The sequence below is a fragment of the Chionomys nivalis genome, chromosome 1 (assembly GCF_950005125.1).
Source record: "Chionomys nivalis chromosome 1, mChiNiv1.1, whole genome shotgun sequence".
NCBI classification, from domain to species: Eukaryota; Metazoa; Chordata; class Mammalia; order Rodentia; family Cricetidae; genus Chionomys; species Chionomys nivalis.
Window position 1 is genome coordinate 193,793,522 of NC_080086.1, and position 27,186 is coordinate 193,820,707.

The 27,186-nt window shown below is 41.7% G+C and overlaps 1 protein-coding gene across 1 annotated transcript in view; it reads left to right on the forward strand.

Moving 5' to 3' along the window:
* Nucleotides 1-24,193, forward strand: part of Col28a1 (collagen type XXVIII alpha 1 chain) — a 162,132-nt gene extending 137,939 nt beyond the window's left edge. Inside the window, exons 30-34 of the mRNA XM_057779390.1 lie at nt 5,148-5,184; nt 7,414-7,962; nt 9,037-9,194; nt 22,306-22,486; nt 23,898-24,193. Coding sequence (XP_057635373.1) covers nt 5,148-5,184; nt 7,414-7,962; nt 9,037-9,194; nt 22,306-22,486; nt 23,898-24,067 — 1,095 coding nt within the window. The 3' untranslated portion in view covers nt 24,068-24,193. The remainder of the gene's footprint in view (nt 1-5,147; nt 5,185-7,413; nt 7,963-9,036; nt 9,195-22,305; nt 22,487-23,897) is intronic.
* Nucleotides 24,194-27,186: the final 2,993 nt, after the last annotated feature.

Below are 27,186 nucleotides of genomic sequence, written 5' to 3' on the forward strand. Positions count from 1 at the left end.
GTTCATGTCTGCAGAAGTGCTGTCTTCATGTTGTAGCCCTAGAATTATGGACGCGGTGGACGTTGGTTTGTTCTGTTTAATGATGGTGTCTGCTGCCAGGCCAGTCTTGACTTGGGTGCCGGAGGTCATTTCATCTGGATGGATGGAGAAATCACACAAGAAGCCAGGCACAGCTGTGTGTGAGCACAGAGGGATGCTCCCTTCTGGCTTCTGGAAGAAATGATAAGGTTGCTATTGTTGGCAATGTGGGAGTGATCTGCTTAAAATAAGTCCAGAGGCCACATGAGCATTTATTTGATGTGGCTTTTCTCACTCCAGGGCAGGGGCTCTTTTTGATTGAGCTAGTTCCTCGAGGAAGTGCTGTGAGGCTAGTCATCTCAAAGCCAGAGTTAGAAAAGTTTCTGGAATCTTCTACTCATTTTTTCTCACTATTAAAAACAACAACAACAAGATGATTCTTTAAATTCTAATAGGTGGGAAGGTTCTAGAGTTTTTATAGCAAATGCAAACTCTTCCTTTGAGATTAGAAAGTACTTCATCTCCCAAGGATTCGAAAAGGAAGGAGATCTTCCGTTGCTTTTCCTTCAGTAATCGTCTGGCGATGCTGATCCCATGCACAGTGGCAGGAAAATCTGGGAGTGAAAGGAAGGGAGTCTGTCTGGTCCTGACAGCAGCTTCTTTTCTGTTGTCCCCTGCCACCAGTCAGATCCCATAGTCGACAGTGAGAGGAGTCATGTGTGCAACACTTAGCTATTGACAGTAGCAAAGACGAAATTTCGTGTAAATGACGAAAGGAGCTTCCCATAGCCTGATAGCTGCCTGCTCGTTCCAACACGGGGCTGGAGCAGAGCTGATTTCCTTCATTTCCATTTCCATGTCACCAACATTTCTGGGGTGTGAACTGTGGTCAGACATACGGAAATGCACTATGAAAATAGGAGACTGCGGAAAATGAGAGACCTCGGTTATGTCTCCGAATGTGGGAGAAAGAGACAAGAAAACTTCATCTACCATGTGATGAATATTTGCTAAAAGAAGATTAAGTGGAGTGTGGTAGTCCAGAGAAGATAAAATGATATGTGGTAATATCAGGGCAAGAGAGACTATCTCTTGAACAAAGGGTGTTTCTGTTGTTATTGCTTTGTTTTGTTCTGTTGCAAATTTACTCAACCTTAGCAGCTTCATACAGTCCTACAGTGGCTACAGCAATTTCCAGCCCTTTCCTCTCTTTAACCCCTCCTTACTCAGCTGATCCCTCTTTCCTAAGAAGTTCCCCCTTAAACTTTCATGTTGTGTGCATGTGTGTGTGAATGCATGTGTGCATGTGTGTGTAACTGAATTTAATTAGGCATGTTTACATGGGCACGTACGGGAGATTATTTACTGAGCATGGACTGCATTTCAGATATATCTAATGAAAATAACCCCTTCAATTTTTTTTTTTTGCTACTTTTCTCCTGCTATGTAGCCTGAGTGTTGAGTGAAATGATACAAATGTCCCATGCAGGCCTGAGCACCCCATTATTTCCTATTAGTGTTTCAATCAGTTATGGCCTTTGTATTAATCACAAACATTTATTTTTAAAGACTCAGTTCCTCCAGCACTGCTCTTTCAGTGTTAGTATTTCCCAGTGAACTCAGGCTTCAGTTTCCTGTCTTCAGATTCAACAGAGAAGGTTAGCTGTTACAGGCATGTGGGCATATAGTTTTAAAGGCCAATTGAATACCATAGTTAAAATCACTGGGTAAATGAAAATACTTGCTTTTGCTAAGCATAGAGAAAAAAAGTCTTTCAGATTGTGGTAGCTGATCTGGCTTCTAAAAAGACAATGAGGTGGCCTGTGAGGTGGCTCAGTGGATAACAGGGTTTGTTCCCGTACAGTATAAGCCTGATAGCCTAAGTCTGATTTGTGCAATCCGTATACAACTTAACATGTACACCGTAGCAGTCGCATTTAGTAACTCTCCCACACACTGTCTCATGTCTCTCTGTCCCTATGTCTCTTTTTCGTACACACACAAACAAAAGAGTAATAATGATAATAAATAAATTCAGAAAAATCCAAAGGCTGAATGAGCTTCCTTGCTTTGGGCGAACTGACTTGTGGTCCCTATTTAACAAGTCACATGTACCCCAGTATTTTCTGAGTCTGCCGACAGTTTGGACCACTCCTTGGAGCATCAAAGCTTATATCCTCCAACTACCTGACCATCTTCAGGTGGATGACCCAGAGATGCATCAAACTCACTGGGGTTCAGTCACCCAGCTCCTACCTGCCTCTCTTCATGCCTGCATAGCTCAGACTACAATCATCTGTTGTGTCTTAAACTCTCTTTCCCATCCTCTTCTCTTAGTTACTTCTCAACCCCATTTTTCACCATCTGGAGAATGACTATGTAGTAATAATAACCAGTGCTGAGTCTGAAATCAAATGGACGTCCTTCTATACTACTGTTGAAGGCATCAGCTCTGACAGCTTCCCTAAAACATAGCTTTGGGCATTGTATAGGCAGCTCATCAAAGAAGCTTAAAGGTGACCATGACTTTGATCAAGCTTTTCAGGATAAGTAATAATATGAAAACAAATTATGACAAACACTAAGTGAAAAAACACAACCACAATGCTTGGTGTAGATACTTTTCCCACCTGTGAAAAGTTAAATGGAAGGCTGTGTGTGGTGATGTATGCCAAAAATCTTAGGCCCCAGAAGCTCAGGCAGTAGAATTGCAAATTCTAAGCTAGCCTGGGTTACATAGTGAGGTCTTGCTTCAAATAAACCAGGTGAAATAGTTCCATGTCTCATTTCTAGGTATGTTTTATGTAAATGCATACACTTACCCTTTCAGCATGCACCCTCGTTTCAGATTTGTCAACTGTCTCTCTGCACGTGGAAAAGTATGGCAATGCCTGAAGAAGAGAGACTTGGAGTATATTTTGTCTTTGGGTTACCAGCTCACAAATAACCACACAGAGATTTATTATTAATTATGAAAGCTTAGCCTCTATCTTAGCCTTGTTCCTAACTAGCTCTTATAACTTAAGATAACCCATTTATATTACATTCTATCACATGGCATTACCTCTCTTCTATCTTGCACCTCCTGTTTCCTCTCTGTGTGGCTGGTGACTCTGCCCTTCTTCTCAGAGTCCTCTCTGTCCCTGGAAGTCCCGCCTAACCTCTTTCTAGCTTCTTATTGCACCAATCACAGCAATACACCTTCACACAGTGTACAAATATTCCACTGTTGACACTTTGCTCTTAGATAATTTGATTAGTGCGAGCCAGCATCATATTGAGGAATCATTGTCTTTTACTCGGTTCTTCACAAAACTGTTGTTAGATGAAAGTAACCTCAATAGTCTCCGTGATGCTGCTGCTAATTTAAGCAAGCTGTGTCGCCAGTTGCCTGTGTTGTCTTTTCCCCCAATTCTGTCATCATGGATTTGTTCATTCAAGTTTCCCTTTGTGTATCTGTTAGTCCTAGCTTCTTACATTGACTCTGCTGTTCTTTCCTGTTGAGATAGGGTCTTGTTAACTATCAGTTTCAGCCCCATGTCTTTAGCAAACACAGACTCTGGCCTCTGTTCTCCCATTCAGTAATTTGTAAACAAGCAACACACAGCGTTGGTAGACTGACTTTGGGTGCCTGTCGTTAGAGCAGACAGACAACTTCTGTGCCAGTTGGTAGAGCAGAACAGACAGGCTGCGGCAACAGTACCGGAAGGGGCTTTCAGAAATGTGAGAAAAAAAACAAAACAAAACAAAACAAAACTGGGTGGTAGTGCTGCACACCTTTAATTCCAGCACTCGGGAGGCAGAGGAGAGGTGGAGCTCTGTGGGTTTGAGACCAGTCTGGTCTACAGAGAGAGTGCCAGGACAGACTCCATAGATGTACAGAGAAACCCTGTCTTGGAAAGAAAGAAGGAAGGAAGGAAGGAAGGAAGGAAGGAAGGAAGGAAGGAAGGAAGGAAGGAAGGAAGGAAGGAAGGGGGCATTTCATAAGGAATGAAGATAAAGAGCCGGGCGGTGGTGGCGCACACCTTTAATCCCAGCACTCGGGAGACAGAGACAGGCGGATCTCTGTAAGTTCGAGGCCAGCCTGGTCTACAAGAGCTAGTTCCAGGACAGTAACCAAATGCTACGGAGAAACCCTGTCTCGAAAAATAAAAATAAAAAAAAAAAATTAAAAAAAAAAAAAAGGAATGAAGAATGGTAGGAAACAAAGAGGGAACTTTAAGAAATGAGTATTTGAATAGAAAAAGGATCGAAAATGGGTACCTTTAGGCCTCAGTGTTTGCCTTAGTGACTCAGCACATGGTCTAAATCATTTTGCTGATTGGCACCATGCCAAGGGAGGTAGGACCAGGTGGGCTCTGACCTGGGCACCTTCACCTTATGTAATCTGCATCATCATGCCAAATCCAGAAACCCTTCTGTCATCTGACAGCCCAGGTCCGGGTCCCACTGTTTTATTGTCTGATAACCCGGGTCCCACTGTTATCTTTTATAAATATGGGTGACTTGAGGTTGGTCCCACAAGGGGTAGCAGGGGTCACCGGAAGCCTCAGTGGGTCCCTGGCGTGTGGCCTGAGGCCCTGCGGGAGACAGACAGATAAACCATGCAGATTGAGCTGGGGTATAGAGTTTATTTAGTGGGTAATGGAGGGGAGGGGGAGAAGGGGGAAAGGGGGAGAAGTTGCCTTTGTAGAAGAAAGGGGGAAGAGAGAGAGAGAGAGAGAGAGAGAGAGAGAGAGAGAGAGAGAGAACTGGAGAGTGGAGAGGAGGTGGGAGATCAGCTTGCCTCTGCAGAATGGGGGAGGTTGGGAGTGGGCAGAGCTGGCCTCTTAAAGGGACAGGGTACCCAGGTGGCAGACCAGGCCAACAGATTACAACACCCACAGCTATGTGTACTGGAGTTGCAATTTAATATCTAAAAGTCTGAACTGTTAAGTTTCAGAATTCATCCTCTTTTGGGGTATGACACGTCATATCCAACTTCCAACTTTTGTGCTATTTGTTTAATTTTCTCCAAGGAAGGAGTGAATCAAATTGTCCAACACTAATTATGAGACAAATCTTTTGGGATGATAGGAAATATACTCTAGTCATAAACTTAATGTTAATACATTTTCCTTTCTCCCCAGAAAGAAGAAATTATCAAACTTATTATTGAAATATGTGGTAAGATTTAATTATCAAGAAAGTGAAATGTCCTGCACAGCGTCAGCCCTACTATGTGCTGTGTTGTATCGTGTCAGCCCTACTGTGTGCTGTGTTGCAGTGTCAGACCTACCATGTGCTGTGTTGCAGTATCATCCCTACTGTGTGCTGAGTTGTACAGTGTCAGCCCTACTATGTGCTGTGTTGTGCAGTGTCAGCCCTACCATATGCTGTGTTGTACAGTGTCAGCCCTGCTGTGTGCTGTGTTGTACAGTGTCAGCCCTACTGTGTGCTATGTTGTACAGTGTCAGCCCTGCTGTGTGCTGTGTTGTGCAGTGGCAGCCCTGCTGTGTGCTGTGTTGTACAGTGGCAGCCCTACTGTGTGCTGTGTTGGACAGTGTCAGCCCTACCATGTGCTGTGTTGTACAGTGTCAGCCCTATCGTGTGCTGTGTTGCAGAGCTAATGCGACCATCCAGGAGACACATATATATATAGCTGGTGGGGAAATGAGAAAGTCATCTGAAAAGCAGGTGGAAAATGGGAAAATGGAGTGGTGACATTGTGGAGGGCTGTAGGAACCCTACAATTGTTTTCTTGTTTCCCTAAGGCTGTCTGGAGAATGGGAAGCTCCAGAGTGTGGGTAGCAGGGCCCTTGTAAGTATTGTGCTCATCAATAGTCAGTGACTTTCCTGAGCCTTAGAAAAAACCCCACACAATGGAAATTTGGTTGCAAAAGCCCAACATGCACCTGGAGACTAGCTAATGACCGCCCCATGCTTTTCCCTCAGCTAGGATGACTTTTCAAAGTGAGCTTCATTGTCATTGCTGAAACTGTGTTCTATCTCACAAGCAGGGAGACATCCAGGGTTTCACCTTATTTCGCAAAGAAATCTAAACTCCCCCATGACTGAACACTCAAGACTTCGAGTTGTCAGAGAGAGGGGATAATGAAAACAATTAGCTAAAGAAGACTAAAGGGGTAATGATGACTTCTGTGTCTGAAGTGGACAGAGGCAAAAATAGCACTGAGTCCCAGCAGTTCTTTATCACCTGAGAGGTGGCTTGAGGCCGGATAGGTAATAGGACAACTTAGACATGGCTTCTGGATTCGATTTTTGGGGACCCCAGCTCTGAATGGTTGCGTATTGACCAGTATTTTCTGGAATCCCTCTTGTCAAAGAGTTTCTGGCGCAGATGGAGTGCTGGTTTCTGTGGTGGGTGGAGCTGTAATCCTCTCAGTGGGTGTGGAGTCACTGCCCAGAGCAGCTGCTATGTGTCGGCTCCGGGGTCCTAACCTACCCCCAGTTAACATTTCCCTCCTTTCCTTTCATCTATCCTGCATACCCGTGAACCACTCTCTAGTTTCATTTAAATGAAGGTTAAAACCACAGCTTTGGGCTGTAGCTTAAGTGTAAATTGTGGAATAAGGAAAACAAATTCAGGACGGCAATCACCTCTGAGAGGAACGGAACCAAGAAGGCTCACACAGAGCATGCTAAGTTTTAAAAAGGTTTTTAAATTTTAATATAAGAAACAGACATAAAAGTGTTTATCTGCTACACTGTAGTTCTGTTCCTTTGTTGTGTGACACATTAGTGGAGAGATAAACGAATGACTCTCCACCCAGATAGGGAACTGATGACAGATCAAAGTAACAATGTTACCAAGGTCCACCTAGGTGAGCCAACAAGGTTATTGGGTGACTCACAGGAGTGTGCTGGGGTAGGAGGGTACTTACAAGCATAAATGACTTAAAGGCACCAGCATTACCAGAAGGCAACCCTAGAATGGGTGCCTGCCTTAAGAAATTAGAACTCTAGCTCTAGAATTCTGTATGTGACTGGTAGGCAACTTAAAAGACTAGAGGGTTGCTTCTCTTCAGCAGTTCTTTCTGCTTCTGTATGAATCTTGTACGTTTCAGAGACTTTCTAAGACTTGTGAGTTGTTGATTTCTTCCTTCTAGAACTCCCTTCATCTTAAGGAACTTTTGGCCAGGTTAGATTATTTCAATTTGGAGGAAATTTCTACAAAACAGCCCCCCATACATATTAAAAAAAAAAAGAATAAAGCACAGCATCCAAAGAGGAGAGAGTTACAAGCTATTCCCACTGTAACAGGAAAGGAAGACCATGGTTGAGGTCTTTGGTTCATTTCCACGCATCTTGCCACTCTCCTATAATGGTGATAATAATCTGTGATGGTTTGTTTTTCAGTTCTACAACATTTCTGTTTCTGTATTCATCTTTTAGGTTGTGGGCCCAAATGCAAAGAGACTCCACTAGAGTTGGTGTTTGTGATTGACAGTTCCGAAAGTGTGGGGCCAGAGAACTTTCAGATCATCCAAAATTTTGTGAAGACTCTGGCTGACCGGGTAGCCCTGGACCTTGCCACAGCCCGGATAGGCATCATCAACTACAGCCACAAGGTGGAGAGAGTGGCTGGCCTGAAGCAGTTCTCCAGCAAGGATGACTTCAAGCTGGAGGTGGACAACATGCAATACCTGGGGGAAGGCACCTACACGGCCAGTGCTCTTCAAACAGCCAACGATATGTTCAAGGAGGCAAGGCCGGGAGTAAAGAAGGTGGCCTTGGTGATCACTGATGGACAGACAGATTCCCGAGATAAAAAGAAGCTGGCAGAGGTGGTGAAGGATGCCAAGGACTCTGACGTGGAAATATTTGTGATTGGAGTGGTGAAGAAAGATGATCCCAACTTCGAAATTTTTCACCAAGAAATGAATCTCATTGCGACTGACGCGGAACATGTTTATCAGTTCGATGACTTCTTTACCCTGCAAGGTAAGGAGGCCACCCCAGTAAAAAGGAATGTGTGCTGTTCCTTGCAGAGTCACACCACTAGGTTATCCTGACAAAAGCCAGAAACCAGCAAGTTAAAGAGGATTATATCAGCTTAACATTGTAACCTATAAGCTACAGAAGGCTAAAGACTAAGTGTTATGACCCGAGTGTAGAGGGCACAATCCTGTATCTATTCATGTGCAGGGAATGCTCAGTTGTGAAGTTCAACTGGAGTTTCCATGGCAGTGGCAGGAATGAAGAGGAAGATGGGACCTTCTTTATATTGTGACTATTGGTTACTATCCAAAGTTTCTTAACTAGAATAAGGAATGTAGCAAGCATAAAGCAAAGCAGAAAAAACAAAACTGGAATTGAAAATAAATAAAGAAAACTTGATGATAAAGTTATGGAAGTCCAAAAAGATGAGAACTGTAAGCGACAAGGATTGGAGCGAATGTTCTAGTTGCTTGCTTTATGCCAGCCATTTATCTGAAAGAATAACCTTTGGAAATACGTCACTATGCTAACCTGATAGGCATTCTTAAACTAAGTATCTTTTTCTATTGGCTGATAGGTTCATCTGATGTACGCAGTTTCACTGGGCTATTTCTATATTAGAATGAATGAAAGTATCGCACATTTGAGAGAAAGATTATATTTTATCAATTTGAATTAAGGCTTTATTATCTTATCTGAGAGGGTTTTAAAATTGTTGCAGTAATAAATTATACATTTTAAGACTAATTGGCCTTTTGTTAGCCCTAAAACAGGATGCAATTGCCTGTTTTACATAGTATTAGGAGGCTAGTCCTGTCCACAGAATAACTCAGTGAACTGACACTTTGGATAAAAGGGCATTGATGATATTTATGCCTTCTGTGCTAGTGTGTATTATTAAATAGAGATATTTTATATAGTCTTTTACAGATAATATAAATGTTTCCTACTGTAGTTAACTGTTGATTTCAAACAATGGGAAGGATCTTGCTTAAGGACAGTGTTGATCTCTTTAAGATGGATTGAGTGAAGTTTCACTGTTTCCACTAATCCCCTTTTCTGCTTCTGTTTAAAAAGATACTCTGAAGCAAAAATTGTCTAAAAAAATTTGTGAGGATTTTGATTCCTATCTCATTCAAGTATTTGGATCATCATCCCTACAGTCTGGATTTTGGTCGTCAGGCCAAGAGCTCGACACATCCACCCCAAAGCCCACAGAAGAAGCTTCTGAGTCGGTAAGTAAATGTGAGTTGGTAGTTAGACGGCTGTGAGTCAGTAGGCAGCTGTAGGTCACTAAGTAACTGTGTGTCGGTAGGCGGCTGTGAGTTGGCAGGCGGCTGCAGGTCACTAAGTAACTGTGTGTCGGTAGGCGGCTGTGAGTTGGCAGGCGGCTGCAGGTCACTAAGTAACTGTGAGTTGGAAGCATCTGTAGGTCGGTAAGGAGATGTTTGCTTGCTCCTTGCACTTAAATGGTGTAGTCTGTTTGATATGGAAGACATTGTCCCTGCCCTGCTTGCTCAGGATCAGTTGAGCTATGTTTAATTTTAGGTCCTTGATGGTAGATTTCCAGTTCTGAAATAGCCCTGAAACTTATCGCATAAAGATGGTATTAATTTTTTCCATAGTTGATAATAACTTATTGAATATCACAAATAATATATTTCTTTTTTTTTATTGATCTCTACATTATTCTTTTTTTTTCAATTAAAAATTAGGCTTATATTTTGTGACATTATTTAAGTGAAGTGATAATAAGAAATAATTGATGAGAAAATGATTTGTATATATAACACTTATTCAGTTTGCTGAAAATCATAACATTCATCTGTACTCCAAGAACTCAGCACAATTCAATGGTATTTCAACATAGATTTTCTTCAATACCCATGAGCATCTAAGAACTGCCGACATGTATATCAAGTGAGCGGCTGACCAACATCTATTGTCCAATGTTACATAGATAACTTACCATCTGAAGAAAAATATAACAAGGCTGCACCCTACTGTACCATGTTGACACAAGAGTGATATTTGACAGTGCATATCACACTTCCAATAGGGATGCATAGATGAGGCAGAAATCAACTTCTAAGGTGATGGATAATATTGCAACAAAGGTTGTGGTGATGACTTCCTGGGCATTTTCATACCATTCAACACATAATGTATAAAATATTCTGTTAAAAAGAATTCCAGCTAGATATAAAACTGTTGTTTCTATGTACATCCTTGTGTGCCCCTCTGCACAGATGTAATACAAAAGCTCTGTGTTTCTTAGCTGTGATCTTTCATATAGTTTCATGAGCATTATGAGAATATTTACTTCAAATTGTGGCCCTGATTCAAAAGTATGCACATTCACTTAACTAACTGGCTATAGTGCTTGAAATGTTATTTTGAGAGTGTCATTTCAATATTTCTATTATTCTGTTACTACCAAAACATGTGTCCTGGAACAGATTGATACTGTGTTATTCAAACTTACCCTCTTGTTATCCTTTGCCGATTCTCTTCTGCCAGGATATAGCTCTCCCTCATTCATGCGTTGGTGCATCTGCCTTGTACTCTCTTGAGTTCGCCCAAAGTTACACATGGGTCCAAGTGTTGACCTTCCAACTCCAGACCACATCACATTCTTGTCCTTCAGGCTTTCTGCTTCTGCTCATGGAACGGGAGGGGTGGGGTCTGTACATGGTCATGGTACAGGTGGGTACAGGTGGGTGCTCAGGGTTAGAGCTTCCTGGTGAGGATAGCTGCTTCCTGGAGATAGAGACAAATGTGACTGTCTTCTTAGCAAGCTTCCGGGAACTGACTTACATGAATGAGATCCAGAGAAAACTCAATAATCTCCCATTAATTTCTTCCTCAGCAAGTACTAACTAAAGCCAGTCTAGACTGATTTCTACTACTCCCATGGATCTAGGAAGCATGGAGGGGTCATGTAATTATTCTTGAAGTTCAATGAAGTCCCTGTGCTGTCCTTCAATGAAAGCTCCATTAATGCCAGTCATCATAAGCAAGTGCAACAGCCTTCTAGCACCAGGATTTGGAGCCAAGAGACCTCAGGATCAGGACTCAGAGCCAGGCCTGTCGAGGAGTGAGGCCTGGGATGCCCTTCCTGTAGACACAGACTGTAGAACTCACTAGATTCTATTCCTTACTAAGAAAGGGCAGACTATCCTCTGGCATGCTTCTATCTGTTGGAATACTGACTCCAAATGAGTATTTCTGTTAGAGCAAGAGACTTGCACTGAATTGCTCTTATACCATCAGATGTATTCCAGATGTCAGCATGCTAACGGTCATATACTGAATACTTTTGACTGACAGGTCGTAGAATTTCTGTTCCAATTTTTCAGTTTTGTCTTTGAATTGCAAAAGCAGTTATAGAAAACACACGAATAAGCATGATTATGCTGTAATAGAGCTTATTTAATAAATGTAGACCAGGACCTGGCTCAGTGGTAGAGTGTGTTTTCAATACACAAAACTCAATCCAAAGTAAACCATATTTATAAAAGCAGATGGAGATGGAGATTTGGCCCAGAGGTTTTTTCCTGGCTCTTGTCTATCTAAAACATGTTAAATGAAATTACAAACAATGATGTATGGCCAGAGATGTATCCTTTTGACATTCTGACTTGATTCTTTTGCAATCTACAAAATCTATACTAGAGAGCCACATAACTTAGTCACAATCAATCAATCAATAAACCATAATGCTTTAAGTAAGTTGTCTTAGTCATTGTTCAATTTCTGTGAAGAGACACTATGACCATGCCAACTCTCATAAAGAAAAGCATTTAGTTGGGACTTGCTTACAGCTTCAGAGGTTTAGTCCATTTTTATCATGGTGGGAAGTATGGCAGCACAGGGCAGACATGGTGCTCAAGAGGTAGCTGAGATTTTTGCATCTGGATCTGCAGGCAACAGGAAGAGTTAGAGAAACACTGGGCCTGACTTGAGCATTTGAAACCTCAAAGCCCACCTGCAGTGACACCCTTCCTCCAAGACCACACACCTTCTCCAACAAGGCCACACCTCCTAAACCCTATCAAATTCAAATCTATGAGCCTATTGGGGGTCATTATTATTTAAGTCACATGTAAGCAAGCAAATTTTTGTTGTACTATATCCATGACTATCCTTGTGACATATATGCCACCTTCTAAGAGATTTCTCTGTGTGTGACTTATCATTTGGTCTTCTAGCTGATCCATGTGATCAATTTCCTAAGAGGCATTTTGACACTTTCCAACGTCTTCCTTAAAGAGAACACGTCCATGTTTCGTCCAATAAGCAATGTATAAACAGACCTTTTACTCTCTGAGCCGCAGTGTGTTTATGGTAACACCGGTGATTCCCAGGAGCACATCTTGGCGATTCCCTGCTATCCATGTGTTATCCTTGATCCCATGCACTTACAGAAAGCTTGAAAAGTACAGGACGTACTGATGCCCTGAGAGTGGTAGCAGAAAAAGCCGGAAGTGCAAGAAGTGGGGCAATTGCCTTCAGGAAGGGAAGTAGAAAATTCTGCGATCTACTGAGGCTACGGGGAAAAATAAGATGGGCTGGTTTAAATCACCAGTATTTTCACTCTTCTGACAACTGGGTGTCTGAATCTGATGTTCATCTCACTTCTTGGCTTACAAGCAGATGCTTCTTGTTACCTTCTCATATGATGGAGAGACAGCTCTTATATCTCTTCTTAGAAAAGCACTGATAGCGTTCACCCGAGCCCCCTATAACCCCATTGCTTCCCAAAGCCTCCACCTTCAAACACCTTTGCACTGGGTAATCTAAATTTTAATATGTGAATTTTGGAGGAACACAAGTTTGGTCCATAAAAAGGAGCTTATATTTATCTCTTAATGGATTGCCATTAGTAGTTTCTTAAGGGAAGATTAGAGGGAAGGTACTTATAGCACAGGGAGCATGTAAGAAGGGCAGGGTGGGTTCTGAAGTTCATGTATGGCACTTCATACATGAAGAGCAAAATTTCAGTCTAGTAGTGGGCTGGTGCGTAATGTGGCAGAATGGAGAAATTTAAAGATGAACAGGTACTTTGATAACTAATTAGAAATGGATTCGTATGTCATGCCAAGGAGTTTGAACTCCATCCACAGACTAGGCAGCCATGTGGTAGCAGTGTGTAAAGCAAAGGTCATGTGATCATGATTGGTTCATAGAAAAAGTAACTGGTTATTGTTTGGAAAAGAGGAGAGGGGCAGAGATGGGAGGCTGAGATACGAGATATGCAAGAGTCTTGGCGAGGGATTATAAGCTAAGCAGGGGCAGTAGGAATAAGAACGTGTAGACTGGGAAGCTTTCTCTAGGTAGAATTAGCAGGATTTGATGCGTTGGCAGTTAGAGCAAAGGTGGGTTTGGCATGACCATGGGTCACTAGTTTAGAGATAAGATAGATTAAAATATCATAACTACAATGAAGACTGCATGGGGGTGGGGGATGGGGCACTACTTTTTCAAAGAAAGGTAATGGAGTTTGTTTGTGCCACGTTCAGTGCCTTGGTAGCATCTCAGGATAAGTTACTATAGGAATGAGGAATATGAAGACCACGTGCCTTTGGTATGGAATTCTAGGAATTCTGATCACCCTGGGGGAAGTGACTTTAACATATCTGAACAGATGAGGCACTTTAGCTGAGGGTGGGGGTAGTGTGACATTGAAAGCTTGAAATGAATCTGAACTTCTTGGAATGCTTTTTGAAATAGGTTCTCTTAGTAGAAGAGTTTGTAAGCAACCAGTTTTCCAGTAACTACTTAGTCTGAGCAGACATATGTACATTTTTACTCATCTTAAACTTTAGAGATACGTGAGAAATCTCATCGATTAAAGACAGATGTGCATGCACAGAATTAAATGTTATTATAACTATGTGTGTATATAAATAGTTATCGTCTTAGTCACTGTTTCATTGCTGTGAAGAGACACCATGACCAAGGCAATTCTTATAAAAGAAAGCATTTAACTGGGGTTTGCTTACAGTTTTAGAGGATTAGTTCATGATCATCATGGTGAGAAACAGACAGTCGTGGCATTGGAGGAGCTGAGAGCTTTACCTCTTGATCCACAGGCAGGCAACAAGCAGGGGAGAGAGAGAGAGAGAGAGAGAGAGAGAGAGAGAGAGAGAGAGAGAGAAAGAAAGAGAGAGAGAGAGAGAGGAGACAGACAGACTGAACCTGGGATGGGCGTTTGAACCCTCAAAGCCAACTCCCAGTGTGATGCATTGCTTCAAACAGGGCCACACCTGCTAATTCTTCCCAAACAGTTCCACTCACTGAGGATCAAGCATTTAAACATATGAGCCTATGAGAGGCATTTTCATTCAAAACACCCAGTCATATTCTGTGCATGCGTATTTATCTGTATGGTATCATATCCAAGCATCTAAAATCAATCAAAAGCTTTAGGTTCTCAAATTGTTCCCAAGTCTATTTTAGGCCATGCTGCGAAGTAGGTGAACGCTCCTAGAAGCTCCATTTCTTTTTCTTTTCTGTGTCTTTTTCCTTGTTTTGTCGTCCCTTTTATCTCTTCATTTAGACACTTAGTTCTAACTGTCATTTCTTCTTCCTTCTACAAAAATCTGTTCTCGAGGGAGAAATGATATGAATTACTTCACTTTAGAGAGAACTCTAAGTTGGTGGTGTCTAACCCGTTAAGCATCCATTGAACTGTGGTAGGAGACTTGATTCTGACTGAGGTGCACTCTAAATATCTGAGAGCAGGTATGCTGAGAAGTGAGGATAGCAGAGGGGCTCCTGCTTCATAGCTTGTAGGCCTCCGCCACTTCTCTTGTAGGCCAGTCTCCAGGAGCTACCTGAGATTACACAGCATACTCTATCCCTTTATGCTTTCTCCTGGAACTTATTATTAATAAGTAGGTGTGCATGCAGGTATGTGCCTTAATTGTCCTACTGGATTGAAATCCCTTGAGGCCTCACTCTGCATCTAATTAAACTTTGTTTAATTACATGTATAAGACTTAAAATTATGCTTTGTTTTTTATCTAGTAGACATTTGAGTCATGCTTATAGAAGAAATAAATGCTATATACCAGCTATTGGCCTAAAAGAAAAATCTGTAGCTTTTCTTTAGTGAAAAGTACCAATTACGCTGTTATAAAAATTACAAACATAAAAAGATCCTAGGATCCCAGTAGCACAGGAAGTAAGACCAACAAATTTTTTTTTGGTTGGTTTTTTGAGACAGGGTCTCACTATGTCGTTCTGGCTGTGCTGGAACTCTCGTGTATACTAGATTGTCCTTGAACTCTATTGAGATCCACCTGCCTCTGTCTCCAAAGTGCTGGGACTAAAGGTGTGCACCACTAGATCGACATTAATAAATGAGAACTTGTGAAACTAAAAGCTTCTATTTAGGTAAGAGGCAGCCCACAGAATGGTAAAATACCTTCACCACCCATATATTTTACAAAGAGTTAAACAGTTAATAACTAGAATATAAAAAGTACTGCCCCCATCAGGAAAATTAAAAAAAAATCAATTTAAAAAAAGGAGTTCTCAAAAAAATGAGACACAAATGGCCGAGAAACACTTAAGAAATTTTCAAAATACTTAGTCATAAGGGAAATACAAATAAAACTACTTTTGAATTTCATCTTACCCTAGTCAGAGCAGCTAAGTTTAAAAATGACGACAAATGCTGACATAGGATGTGCAGAGGGGACATGTGCTCACTGCTGGTGTGAGTAGGAACTGGTGTGACCACTATGGAAGTTGCTGTAGAAGTTCCTCAAACATCCAGAATAGATCTACCATGCGTTCAACTATAGCCCTCTCTGACATCTACATAAAGAACTCTGTATCCTACTGTCTTACTCGGGTCTCTATTGCCGTGACAAAACGTCATGACCCAAAGGCAAACTGGGGAGGACAGCGCTTATTCAGCTTACAATTCTGCAACACTGTTCACCACTGAAGAACAGCACGCCAAGAACTCAAACAGGAAAGGGACCTGGAACAGGAGCTGATGCAGAGATTGTGGGGAGTGCTGCTTACCGGACTACCCATCATGGTTTGCTCAGTCTGCTTTCTTATACAACCCAGGACCATCAGCCCAGGGATGGAAACACCCACAACAGGCTGGGTCTTCCCACATCAATCACTAATTAAGAAAATGCCTTACTGTTCAGTCTTATGGTGGTAATTTCTCAATTAAGGTTCCTTCCTTTCATATAACTCTACTTTTTGTGTCAAGTTGGCATAAGACTAGTCAGCAAACCTACTATACCTGCTCTTCCATGAACATTGCTGCCCTATTCACGATAGCCAGGAAATGGAAACCACCTATGTTTCCATCATCAACTGATAAATAGGATTATAAAAAATGTGGTGCATTCACACAGTGGAATATTATTCAGCTGTTAAGAAAAATGAAGTTTGTAGGAAAATGGATGGAGTTAGACACTATCATTCTGAGTGAGGAAACTCAGACTCAGAAAGACAAACATCTTGTTTTCTCATTGTGTTTGTGACCTTTGAATCTGCAGATATGCATGTTCCAAATTTGGAATAGCCACAGAGGTCTGGAAATTAGTGAGGAGCCGTGGGAGAGAGCTCCCATGAAGGGGAGAGAGAATAGAGTGAAATGAAGGGTCACGGGAGAATAATGAAACAGGAAGATTTAAGTGGAGTGTGGGGGTAAAAGGACAAGATAGAAGAGAAGAAAATGAGACGGAAAAATAACCAAGGTCTTCAAAACACTCAGCGAAAACTTTCTACTGTAGATGCTTCCTAAATATTTGATGCTATTAATAATGTTAACACTTCATGTTTATTTATTTTTCTTCACTTGGACAGTTGGGATAAGATTTTCATGATATAAATGAAAGCAAGGCAGAGAAATCAATTAAACATCAACTTGTCAGGTCAATAATTATTTCCAGTAATGGTCCATTAATTACATAAGCATCTTCATTTCCTGTGTGAAGCTACTTTCCACGATTCTAAATGAATTAATAATTAGTGTCTGTGCACGGGTGTTAATCCGTTTGAACCAGTTTCTACCAGAATTCTTTAATTTTTTTTAAAGAAGTAGCAAGGAATGAAATATTATCTACTCTTGAAAGAAACTCCTTCTCAACTGCATATAACTTAGATAACTGACAGCCAGACCACTCTTTCCCTGGAGGAGGAGGATGTGGAGTTTCTGTACATAATGGCTCCCTAGCAACCAGATGACTGACACAGCCAAACTCGTGTGGGATGCGCCCCAGGGGTACCTTTATTTCCAGCCAGAGATGTTGTGGAGGAAGCAGGGAAGAGAGTTACCCTCTTGCTGATATCATCCTGACATCTTCAATGCTAGCAGTCAGTCTACAGAACTCCTCTGCACCAATGTACATTGCAGAGATCAGCACAGGCCTGGCATCTGCTGTGCCATCATGTGCACTAGCCAAATGCTTCTGTCTCCAGTTCTTCCTCTCTCTGTGCTCACCATCCATCTCAAGGTCACCCAAACAAGCCATTTCTGAACCAGGCTCCATTGAGAATTTTTTAAGATGGGGGCTTATTTTGTAGTCTGAGCTGGCCTGAAGCTCACTATGTACCCTAGGCTGGCCCCAAATTTATGGAAGTCCTCCTGCTTCTGCCACCTATGTGCTGGGATTACAGACTTGAGCCAACATGCCTTGTTTCTACTGGAACATCCTCAGACAACTGCTACTTTGGACAGGTTCAGACTTGATGCTGGAATTAAATATATTGCTTCCTCTCGGTATCAAGCCTGGCCTCTGTCCTCAACTCTGAGGTGACACTATTCAATCCTTCACCCATGTTCTTCAATATTTCCTTCTTGGTCCAAGTTGGGACTTGATTTCTCCATCCCCACCAGGCACTTTCTAGTGAGTAGGTTTCAGATTCACTCATCTTGAAAATTTAAAGCAACCCTTTCCAAATTCACTCGGCTCTTCTGTTAATATCCTATTTACTGCTATCTGCGCATGATAAAATTATCCCTTTTAGACGAGTGTCTTCTGTTTTGTCTTTCTCTTGCCTTTGGCTTTTTACACTCTGCACGTTTCTGTCTCTTTTACTCCTCCTTTCCCGCCATTTCCCCCATTTCCCTTTCTTCCTCCTCCCCTCCCTTTCTTCTCGTTCTCTCTCCTACTTCAGCCTCCTTCCTTCTTGCTGTAGTTCCTATCGCCTGAAGCCAGGGTCGACTCCAACCTGCCTCGGCAGAAGGCCACCAAGGGCCAGCAAATTGCCACATCCTTCCTTGATTTCTCATTTGTGTGTAACACGACAGCCGCAGTCTGGAAGTGAGTTTCCACCCCTCTGCTGGTACTTTTTCAGTTACCTCAGGGGTTCCTCTCTCCTCTTTCTCTGTCGCCTCTTACATATAGACACCCCCTCAGCTCTTTCTCCACTTTTTTTCTCTTCCGAGATTTATCTTCAACTTACTTTTTGTCTTCTCTACTTTCATTGTGTGTCCCAGTGGCACACATCCTGACAGCTGCCACACTTAACATCTGTAATTCAGACCCTGCTCTTGGACGCCACAGTCGCCCTTCAGATGGCCTCTGTGTGCCTTACTCTGGCTATGCCACAGGTGACTCGCCCTGGCAGGCAGGGTGCCGGTTTCTCTCCTAGGCCTCCCTTCTGTGCTGCAGCCCCATCAGCCAGCCAGTCAGCCCTCAGGAAACCTCTGACAGGTCCAGAGCATGACTCCCACTCACTAGTACTGTCTTCTCTAGATTGTTCTTGATGTCCCTCTGCCCATTCTACCAGCTCTCCTCTCACTGTGTCATGGAGCAAGAACTCTTCCTTTGCTTATATTGATAATATCACCACATGGTCATAATTTATGTCTCAACTCTTTCCTAAATTGTCCCTAGCTTATTAATTATCTATTGACAGTGTCTTAAAAAATTAAAGTAATGTCACATGCAAATAATTCACTATGGCTGATTTTTTTTTTTAGAAACCTGCATGTAACAGAACAACCAATGTTAGCTTGTTATGCAGGCCCAATGACAGAAAAGGAAAAATAAGGGAGATGTTTGACAATACCTGTAGTTTCTTTGAATGTTCTATAGAAGCAAATTTTTTTTTTTTTTTTTGGTTTTTCGAGACAGGGTTTCTCTGTGGCTTTGGAGCCTGTCCTGGTCTGTAGACCAGGCTGATCTCGAACTCACAGAGATCCGCCTGCCTCTGCCTCCTGAGTGCTGGGATTAAAGGCGTGCGACAGCATCGCCCGGCTTAGAAGTAAAATTTTGTAGGCTGTTTCACCTTACTATAGTGGCTATACTATAAGTACCCTATCCAAAGGCCATAATTAAGGACACTAAAAATGTCAAGAGACACCAGACCAAGCTGACTGTTTTTAGTTTCTCTGATGTTGGCAAAGTTAAGTTCATTTCCTGAAATCAGAACTAATTATACTTAAACGGTCATGTCTACAGATGTATTTATATTGGCCAAATCCAAATTTACTCATTTATAAAATAAAATTAATGCTCTCATTGGAGCAAGAAAGTAAAAATATCAGCAAAACCTATGGAACAGCTAATTATTAGAATATGAAATTGCTGGGTAAGCGCTGACTATTGCTGATGATTTACTAATCCTTGAGTGTGAGGCGTTCTATCCTACAGAAGAGAAAACAGGGCAACTAAATGTACTAAGAACCGACCTAGAAGAAACACTGCAGACACGGAGTCAAAAAACTTGGTGTGTCTTCTCAGTGCTGAATACACATAATTTCCTCTGCTCCAAAGTTTAGGTTTTTTCCATTTCATTATTTCTAATATGGATATATATCTATTTCATGTATATCCTATTTTGAAAAAGACTTCTAAGTTTCCTTGTGTTACTTTATGATGAATGACATTTGAAGTACAGAGGCCTTCAGCTGAGTACAGCCCTGTGCTCTACCTCTGTGAACGTCCCAGTCATTCTGGGGAAGGGCAGCCCAAGCTCAAGGTGGTGCGGACACCGTGGAATACAAAGAACCTTCACTGTGTAAGTGCTTATGGACCTCCAAGAAGAGTTCCCAGCAGGGATAGTTCATCTAGGAGGAATCCAGTAAAGCCAGACAGGCACCTTTGAAGGTGTTGTTGACTGTGGAGCAGACACCCACCATGTGACCTGATCCTGGGAACAGCTAAGTCTGAACACAGCAGTCAGTGTACATGTTTTTCTCGAAAGAAAACCAACCAGATCACAGAGTTATTTCTTTTATTATTTTATGTGCATGAGTGTTTTGCCTGCATATATGTATGCGTATCATGTGAGTGCCTGGAGCCCTCGGAGGTCAAAAGAAGATGCTGGATCTCCATGTGACTGGAGCTGTAGATGGCTGTGAGCTGCCATGTGGGTGCTGGGAATTGAACCCAGGTCCTCTGCAAGAACAAAAGCTTTTAACTACTGAGCCAACTCTCCAGTTCTGCATTTGCTTTTGGACAGTGTGACAGAGCAGAAATGGACAGAGGGGTGGGCAGGCTTGTGATTTCATGCCCATGCTTTCTGACTCGCTTTCAGACAGTGGCTGTCAGGTTACACGCCAAGTTACAGTCCCAGCCTACATTTTGTTGTTGTTAAAAATACACTCACATAGGAAAACAATCGAGTAGAGAAAACATATCAGCAGCAATTATCCGTGAGCAGAACTGCTTCTGATTTCTATTCATTCTAAAATTCCTTTCAGCAAACATGTTTGCTTCTGTAAAAAGGAAGAAAAATTTTAAATTGCCAACCGCAACAATCCCACATTTGTTTAATAGTCTCAAATTGTACAGAGACTGTTGAAATTATTTTCGTGTATAGAAGACAGTTAATTGTGTCTATTCTGAAACATGGTAAGATGTTACAGTTGTAGAAATTCCTGAATGATCAAGTGATTTAGGAAAAAATAGGTGTTTCTACGTGGAGAAAAGAGGAACTTCTCAGGCCTTCTGGAGCTCTGTAAAGATTCAAAAGCAGAGGAAATTCCTTTAAGGCAGTGATTCTCAACCTGTGGGTCATGACCCCTTTGGGGTTAAATACCAGATATCGTGCATACTAGATAGTTTCATTACAATTAATATTAGTAGCAAAATTGCAGTTATGGATTATCAGTGAAAATAATTGTATGGTTGGGGCTCACCACAGCATGAGGAACTGTATTAAAGGGTTGCAGCATTATGAAGGTTGAGAACCACTACTGTAAGGAAACCATGCTGCCCAGAGCACGGGACACTCCCCTCAGAGACCTTCTGTTCCCATTGTAGACTGCTACCAGCAGCTTTGTTTTTGGTAAAGTGGCGATGGGAAGGAAGAGAACAGCCATGTTTCTTTCCCGGGTTAGAATCTTTCTCCGTTCCTGTTGGAGAACAGGGGACTGAACCCTTTCCTTCCAGTCGTAGAATGTTCTATGCTAAGATAGTAAGAGACATGCATACATTAGTACTCAGATTAAAGTGTGCTCAGTGGATCGGGTATGTGAGTATGTGTGCATGTGTTTGCGTGTGTGTGCATAGGGAGCCAATGCCGTAAAGCAGTAAATAACCAGGCCGTCTAACAATGACAGCTGGCTCTGTTCACTGTCTGCTGGACTCCCTGCTTCAAACGATTCCGAAAAACAACTTTATGTATCTTATGTGCCTTGGAGATTAGTGTTTCTTGGAATTTTTATAGATTAAGTGCCATACAACAGAGGACTTTACTTGGGTTCTGGGCGAAAGCAGGAGAAGGCGCAAGATATTCAGCGGGGATTGTGTAAGAAATCAAATGGGCTGCTATGCTACTTTCGTTTAAATGTTGCATCCTCTGTCTGTGTCCCAATTCTCTGACTCAAAATTTATTGAGTTCTGGGTAGATATTTTGAAATATCTCAGCAAGAGCTGTAGTGTTAAGAAATGGAGTAAAAAAGACCAGAAAATGCTAAATTAGTGTTGATTTTTCTTATTCATAGCAACAACTAAGAAAGAATGGAAACTATCTCTTTCCAGTCTTACATATTTCATGCTCAACATGCATCCAATTCTCCCTGGGAGTCCTCAGCAGAACATCTGTGCCCAGATGTAGGCGGAGAGTGTGTATACACTAGAACCCATACGAAGTGGCAGCAAAGTCAATCCTTCTTTAATCAGGGCTGGGGCATGAGTCTGTGAGCTTGACTTGAGATAGTCAGTATTGGACAGCTGGGGTGACACACAATGATAAACCTTGTCTACATTTTCCAAGAAATCAGCCTTGTTGAGTTGACATTATCAGAAACAAACAAACAAAAATGTAATGTTATGTTTTTTCTTCTTTCTTTTGTGTGTGTGTATCTCTCTCTCTCTCTCTCTCTGTGTGTGTGTGTGTGTGTGTGTGTGTGTGTAGTTTAATGTCTCCAGAGGCCAGAATGAAGAGATTGAACCTTCCGTGTTGACTGAGGCTGGTAACTTGGCTGTCCCTACCCCACCTGAGACCACCACATTTGAGCCATTGCTCATCAGACCCGAGGGAATGGAAATCAGAAATCCCAATTTGATTTTACAGTCAGAAAAGTCTTTGTACAAAGGTAAGAGACATCTGCCACACAGCTGCTGTATCCACAACGTGAGGGAGGCACACGAGAGTGGTCTCTAGAATGTCCTCTGAGGAAATGCTCTAACTTAACAGGGAAGACAAAGCCAGCTCTGACTGAGTCATATGGAACTCGAGAGGCAGCTGTCTGGGGAGGAAGTGTTGTTATTGAAATGTTACAGCACGGACCTGTTAAATGTTAACCTGAACATTTAAATGTGATCCCCCTCCTCCCCGTTTGCCTCGGCCTCACCTGCTCTATGTTCTTCTCAAATGTAGATATTTGGGGTTTTGATTCCTGGTTGTATAACTCAGATTCTGATCCAGCAGCAGATTTTCTATGAGTTACTATATATACAAAGAGAAACACTATGTATGTTTTGCCACATACAAAAAAAAAAAAAAAAGACAAAAAAGACAATATCCAGGTCCAACAGAAGCTTAGATGGACTTGAAAACAGGTTCCAGGACACGTTCTTTAGTTCTCAAGGTAGGGGTTGTGTAAATCTGTTCTTTTCCGTTAGGTGTAAGGAGTCTTCATAGCAGAAGCAGATTTAGAGCTCAGTTTTTAAAAATATGCTAAGACACACTCCAAGCATGAGGAGAAGTGGATGGAGTTGGAGTGAAGACCGGCTGTGATATACATGTGTGAATCATCTCCAAGAGAGCAAGCCATAGCAACTGGTTTCTGTTTGTCTGACTTTTCTTACCCTGGGAAAATTTCTTCAGGTAGAAAATAAGAATCAAGGCACTCTGCATTGTTGATCAATAAAAAGGGATTTAATAAATTGGAGGCTCTGATTAAATTAACAGAATATGGACTTATTATTTTGACTTTCCTATAGGAGTGCACTCCCAAAGTTCATAGTGACTGGCATGAGATGGTCATGCCCTGTCTTTTTGGGTCCTGCAACAGTTGTCTTTTAAAAAGAGAACTGTAATATCAACTTTCCTTTGGTGCTTGGGTGTTATGTAAAGTAAAAGACAGAAGTCCTGTGACGGACACAATAGTACACCCTGATAATACCAGCCCTTAGGAAGAAGAGTGTAGCTTGGGCTACCTAGTGAGATTGTTTTTAAAAATCTATCTTCTCCTGTCAGCTGATTCCCCAGAGATATTAGGTAATGGATTCTCACTTATACCTTCTTGGAAATGTGCAGTTTAGTGGAGTTTCATAAAAATGAAATTGAGGAATGGATAGCAGTGGTGGGCAGAATATTTGGGGTAATATAGAACCCTCCTTTCAATAATTTAGATGCATGTTCCTCAACTGGCTGTTACTATATATAAAGAATTAAAAGTTTATATTACTTCACTGCATAAAGCTTTTTTGTTTTGTTGGTTTTTCCTGATGTCTTCAGCGAGAGAATCACATCTAGTAACCTCCACCCCCTTTTCTCCCTAGACCCAAGATGCGGGGAAGCCCTGAAACCTGGAAACTGTGGAGACTATGTAGTTCGATGGTATTATGACAAACAGGTCAACTCTTGTGCTCGCTTTTGGTTCAGCGGCTGCAATGGCTCCGGAAACAGATTCCACAGTGAAAAGGAATGCCAAGAAACCTGCATTAAATGATGAAGAAGGGCACTAGCCTGCTTCATGCAGCAGTTTAGAAAGCCCAACACAAACCGTGTACCACATCAGCACATACACTAAATAGTGATAGTTCTTAAGTGCATAGACTACTCACAACTGTTGAAGTGGGAGCTGCGGGGTTGTGTCCCCCGCTGTCGGCAAGACTAGCTTATGCCCCGAAATAATTACACGGAAACTGTATTTTTTTAAATACTGTTTGGCCCATTAGCTTTATCCTCTTATTGGCTAGCTCTTACATTTTGATCTAACCCATTTTTAATATTTTGTGTAGCACCACGAGCTGGTTTACCAGGAAAGATCTTAACCTGCATCAGTCTGGAGTGGGAGAATCATGGCGACTCCCTGACTCGGTTTCTTTTTCCCAGCATTCTGTTCTATCTACTCCGCCTACCTAATTTTCTGTCCTATCAGGGCCAAGCAGTTTTCTTTATTAATTAACCAATTAAAGCAACAGATAAATACAAGACCCACCCCCATCATTTCCCCTTTTTCTGTTTAAACAAAAAAGAAAGGCTTTCACTTTAACATAGTAAGATTACATGTAGCAAAACAGTTATCAAGCAAGAATTACAGTTACAATATTTATATCTATTTTATCTTTTATCATAACTAAGGAAAACTATAACTATCTATTTATTCTTTAACTCCATCAAAGACTCCAGAAGGATATAATATTACCTAAGAAAACAAGAAATAAGAAAACTCTAGAAATGACAGAGACATCTTGCTGCCTGGACAGTCACTCAAAGTTCCTCTGTACCGTTGGGGCATCCATCTTCGGTCTACAGGCCCATAGAATCCAGTAGACATTTCCATGAAGCAGGAAAATTCCAAAGACAGTTCAGTCATTTTCTGTTGTGTCCTGCAGAATGTCTCACAGACTCTTTTATGAGTCAGGAACCCCGAAAGATCATCTCACCTTTAGGCAAGTTCAGCAGTCCTTTTTTTGCAAGTTCTTTGTGTCCAGTTTATGCATCAGTCCAGGCATGAGCAGTTTCATGCCCAAATGGCTATCAAACTCCATAAGGAGCCTCTTCAATGCCCATCTTCCTCTTGAAGTAGATTGGTGCTGCCAGGAGCAGATGTGTCTCATTATCATGAAAAGCCCTAAGTTATTAAAACATTTAAATGCCATATTCTGCAGTCTTTGAAAGATATGAAGAATGCCTATCTAGCTGAAATATATCTATGCACATCTAGAAAATCTAACTAACATGACTAAAAGCTTGACAATTATCGATGATTATCCATTAACAACCTATATACATTACATTTTTAATGAACTATACAATCACAATACCTTAATCAAGATTAGAAATATGCATATACATATAACAAAATTGACCTTCAAATCCACACCAATGCAAATTATTCATATCTATATCATATCCCCCTTTAAATGTAAAAGAATATTTATAAACCATATTTGGGAACATGGGCGCAGTTTTTCTCTCCAAACTGCTTCATGCTGAATGGGGGCGCTGTTATTCAGATCTTTCATGGTGTAACCTGTGTGTCAGGGTCATCTCGGTTGGCAGTTGAGTGAAGTAATTTTCTGAAGGTGTTCACAACAACCTTTTAGGAGGGCGTGGTCTATCATACCACATTGGGATAGACACAATCCACAGAGTCTCATCCTCTGTGAAAACAAAAGAAGACCCTCTCCAAAGCATCATATCCTTAGACCCATATTTTAAAATCATAATACCCTTATATCCATTTTGGTTTAGCTTGGCAGCCCATATAATGAAATGTCTCTCTGTACTTAGCTCCTTTACAGTCAAAAATTTTAAAGAAAACACAATAATACAAAGAATCCAGACTCTCTGTGAATTTTCCATTTTTACGTGGCTTATTTTTCTTTATTTCTTTTAATCTATAACTATCCCCGGCACCCGGCCACCCGCATGGCTAGCTTATGCCCCGAAATAATTACACGGAAACTGTATTTTTTTAAACACTGTTTGGCCCATTAGCTTTATCCTCTTATTGGCTAGCTCTTACATTTTGATCTAACCCATTTTTAATATTTTGTGTAGCACCACAAGCTGGTTTACCAGGAAAGATCTTAACCTGCATCAGTCTGGAGTGGGAGAATCATGGCGACTCCCTGACTCGGTTTCTTTTTCCCAGCATTCTGTTCTGTCTACTCCGCCTACCTAATTTTCTGTCCTATCAGGGCCAAGCAGTTTTCTTTATTAATTAACCAATTAAAGCAACAGATAAATACAAGACCCACCCCCATCACACAACCACCGCCTATAATGTATTATACAGGATATAATGTTACTAACTGCTCACTCAGGGGAGAAGGCTAAGGCTCTCATGATTTTAGTGGCGTCTCAGCTGCCACCCAGCTGATGGGTAGAGGTACTAGGGATCTGGACTCAGTGAGTAACTTTAGAACACAGGCTTTATCTGTCTCACAGCCTTCAGCGTGGCCCGAATTCTTGATCATTCTAATCCACAAATGATGTCAGATCAAACCCCACCTTGCCTGTGCCCCGGCTCTTACAGCTCCTTCAAGGCCCAGTCAGTGGAGAAGGGTTTGTGATGGGAAGGAATTTGGTTGGAGCGTTGGAAGGGGTGAGAAGTTTACATGTGAGTGTGGGGATAGTGACGGAGGACGGCGAGTGAGGATGGAATGAAGAAAGAACCCCAAAGTGATAGCAGAGATCCTATGGCAAATGGACACTTCCATTCCGCCTTGGTATCAAAGCCTTCTGTATGCTTAAACTATGTAAATAAATAATAATAATAAAGCAGATTTTACACGTTTTCTTTTAAAACATGTTAATAAGGCTCAATTTTATGGTGAGGGAACGAGAATTAGGCCGGCCATTTTGTAATGATTTTGTTCCACCCAGTGTGAGAAGGCTGAACGTTCTGAGATGGCATTTTTTTATTTTTATTCTTTTTTAATTAAAATTTCCACCTGCTCCCCGTTTCCCATTTCCCTCCCCTCCTCCCAAATATTGCCCCCTCCCCCCAATCCTCTCCCCCTATCCCCACTCCTCTTCTCCTCCCCCCACACCATTCCCCCTCCCTCTTGATACTGAAGAGCAGTCCAAATTCTCTGCCCTGCGGGAAGACGAAGG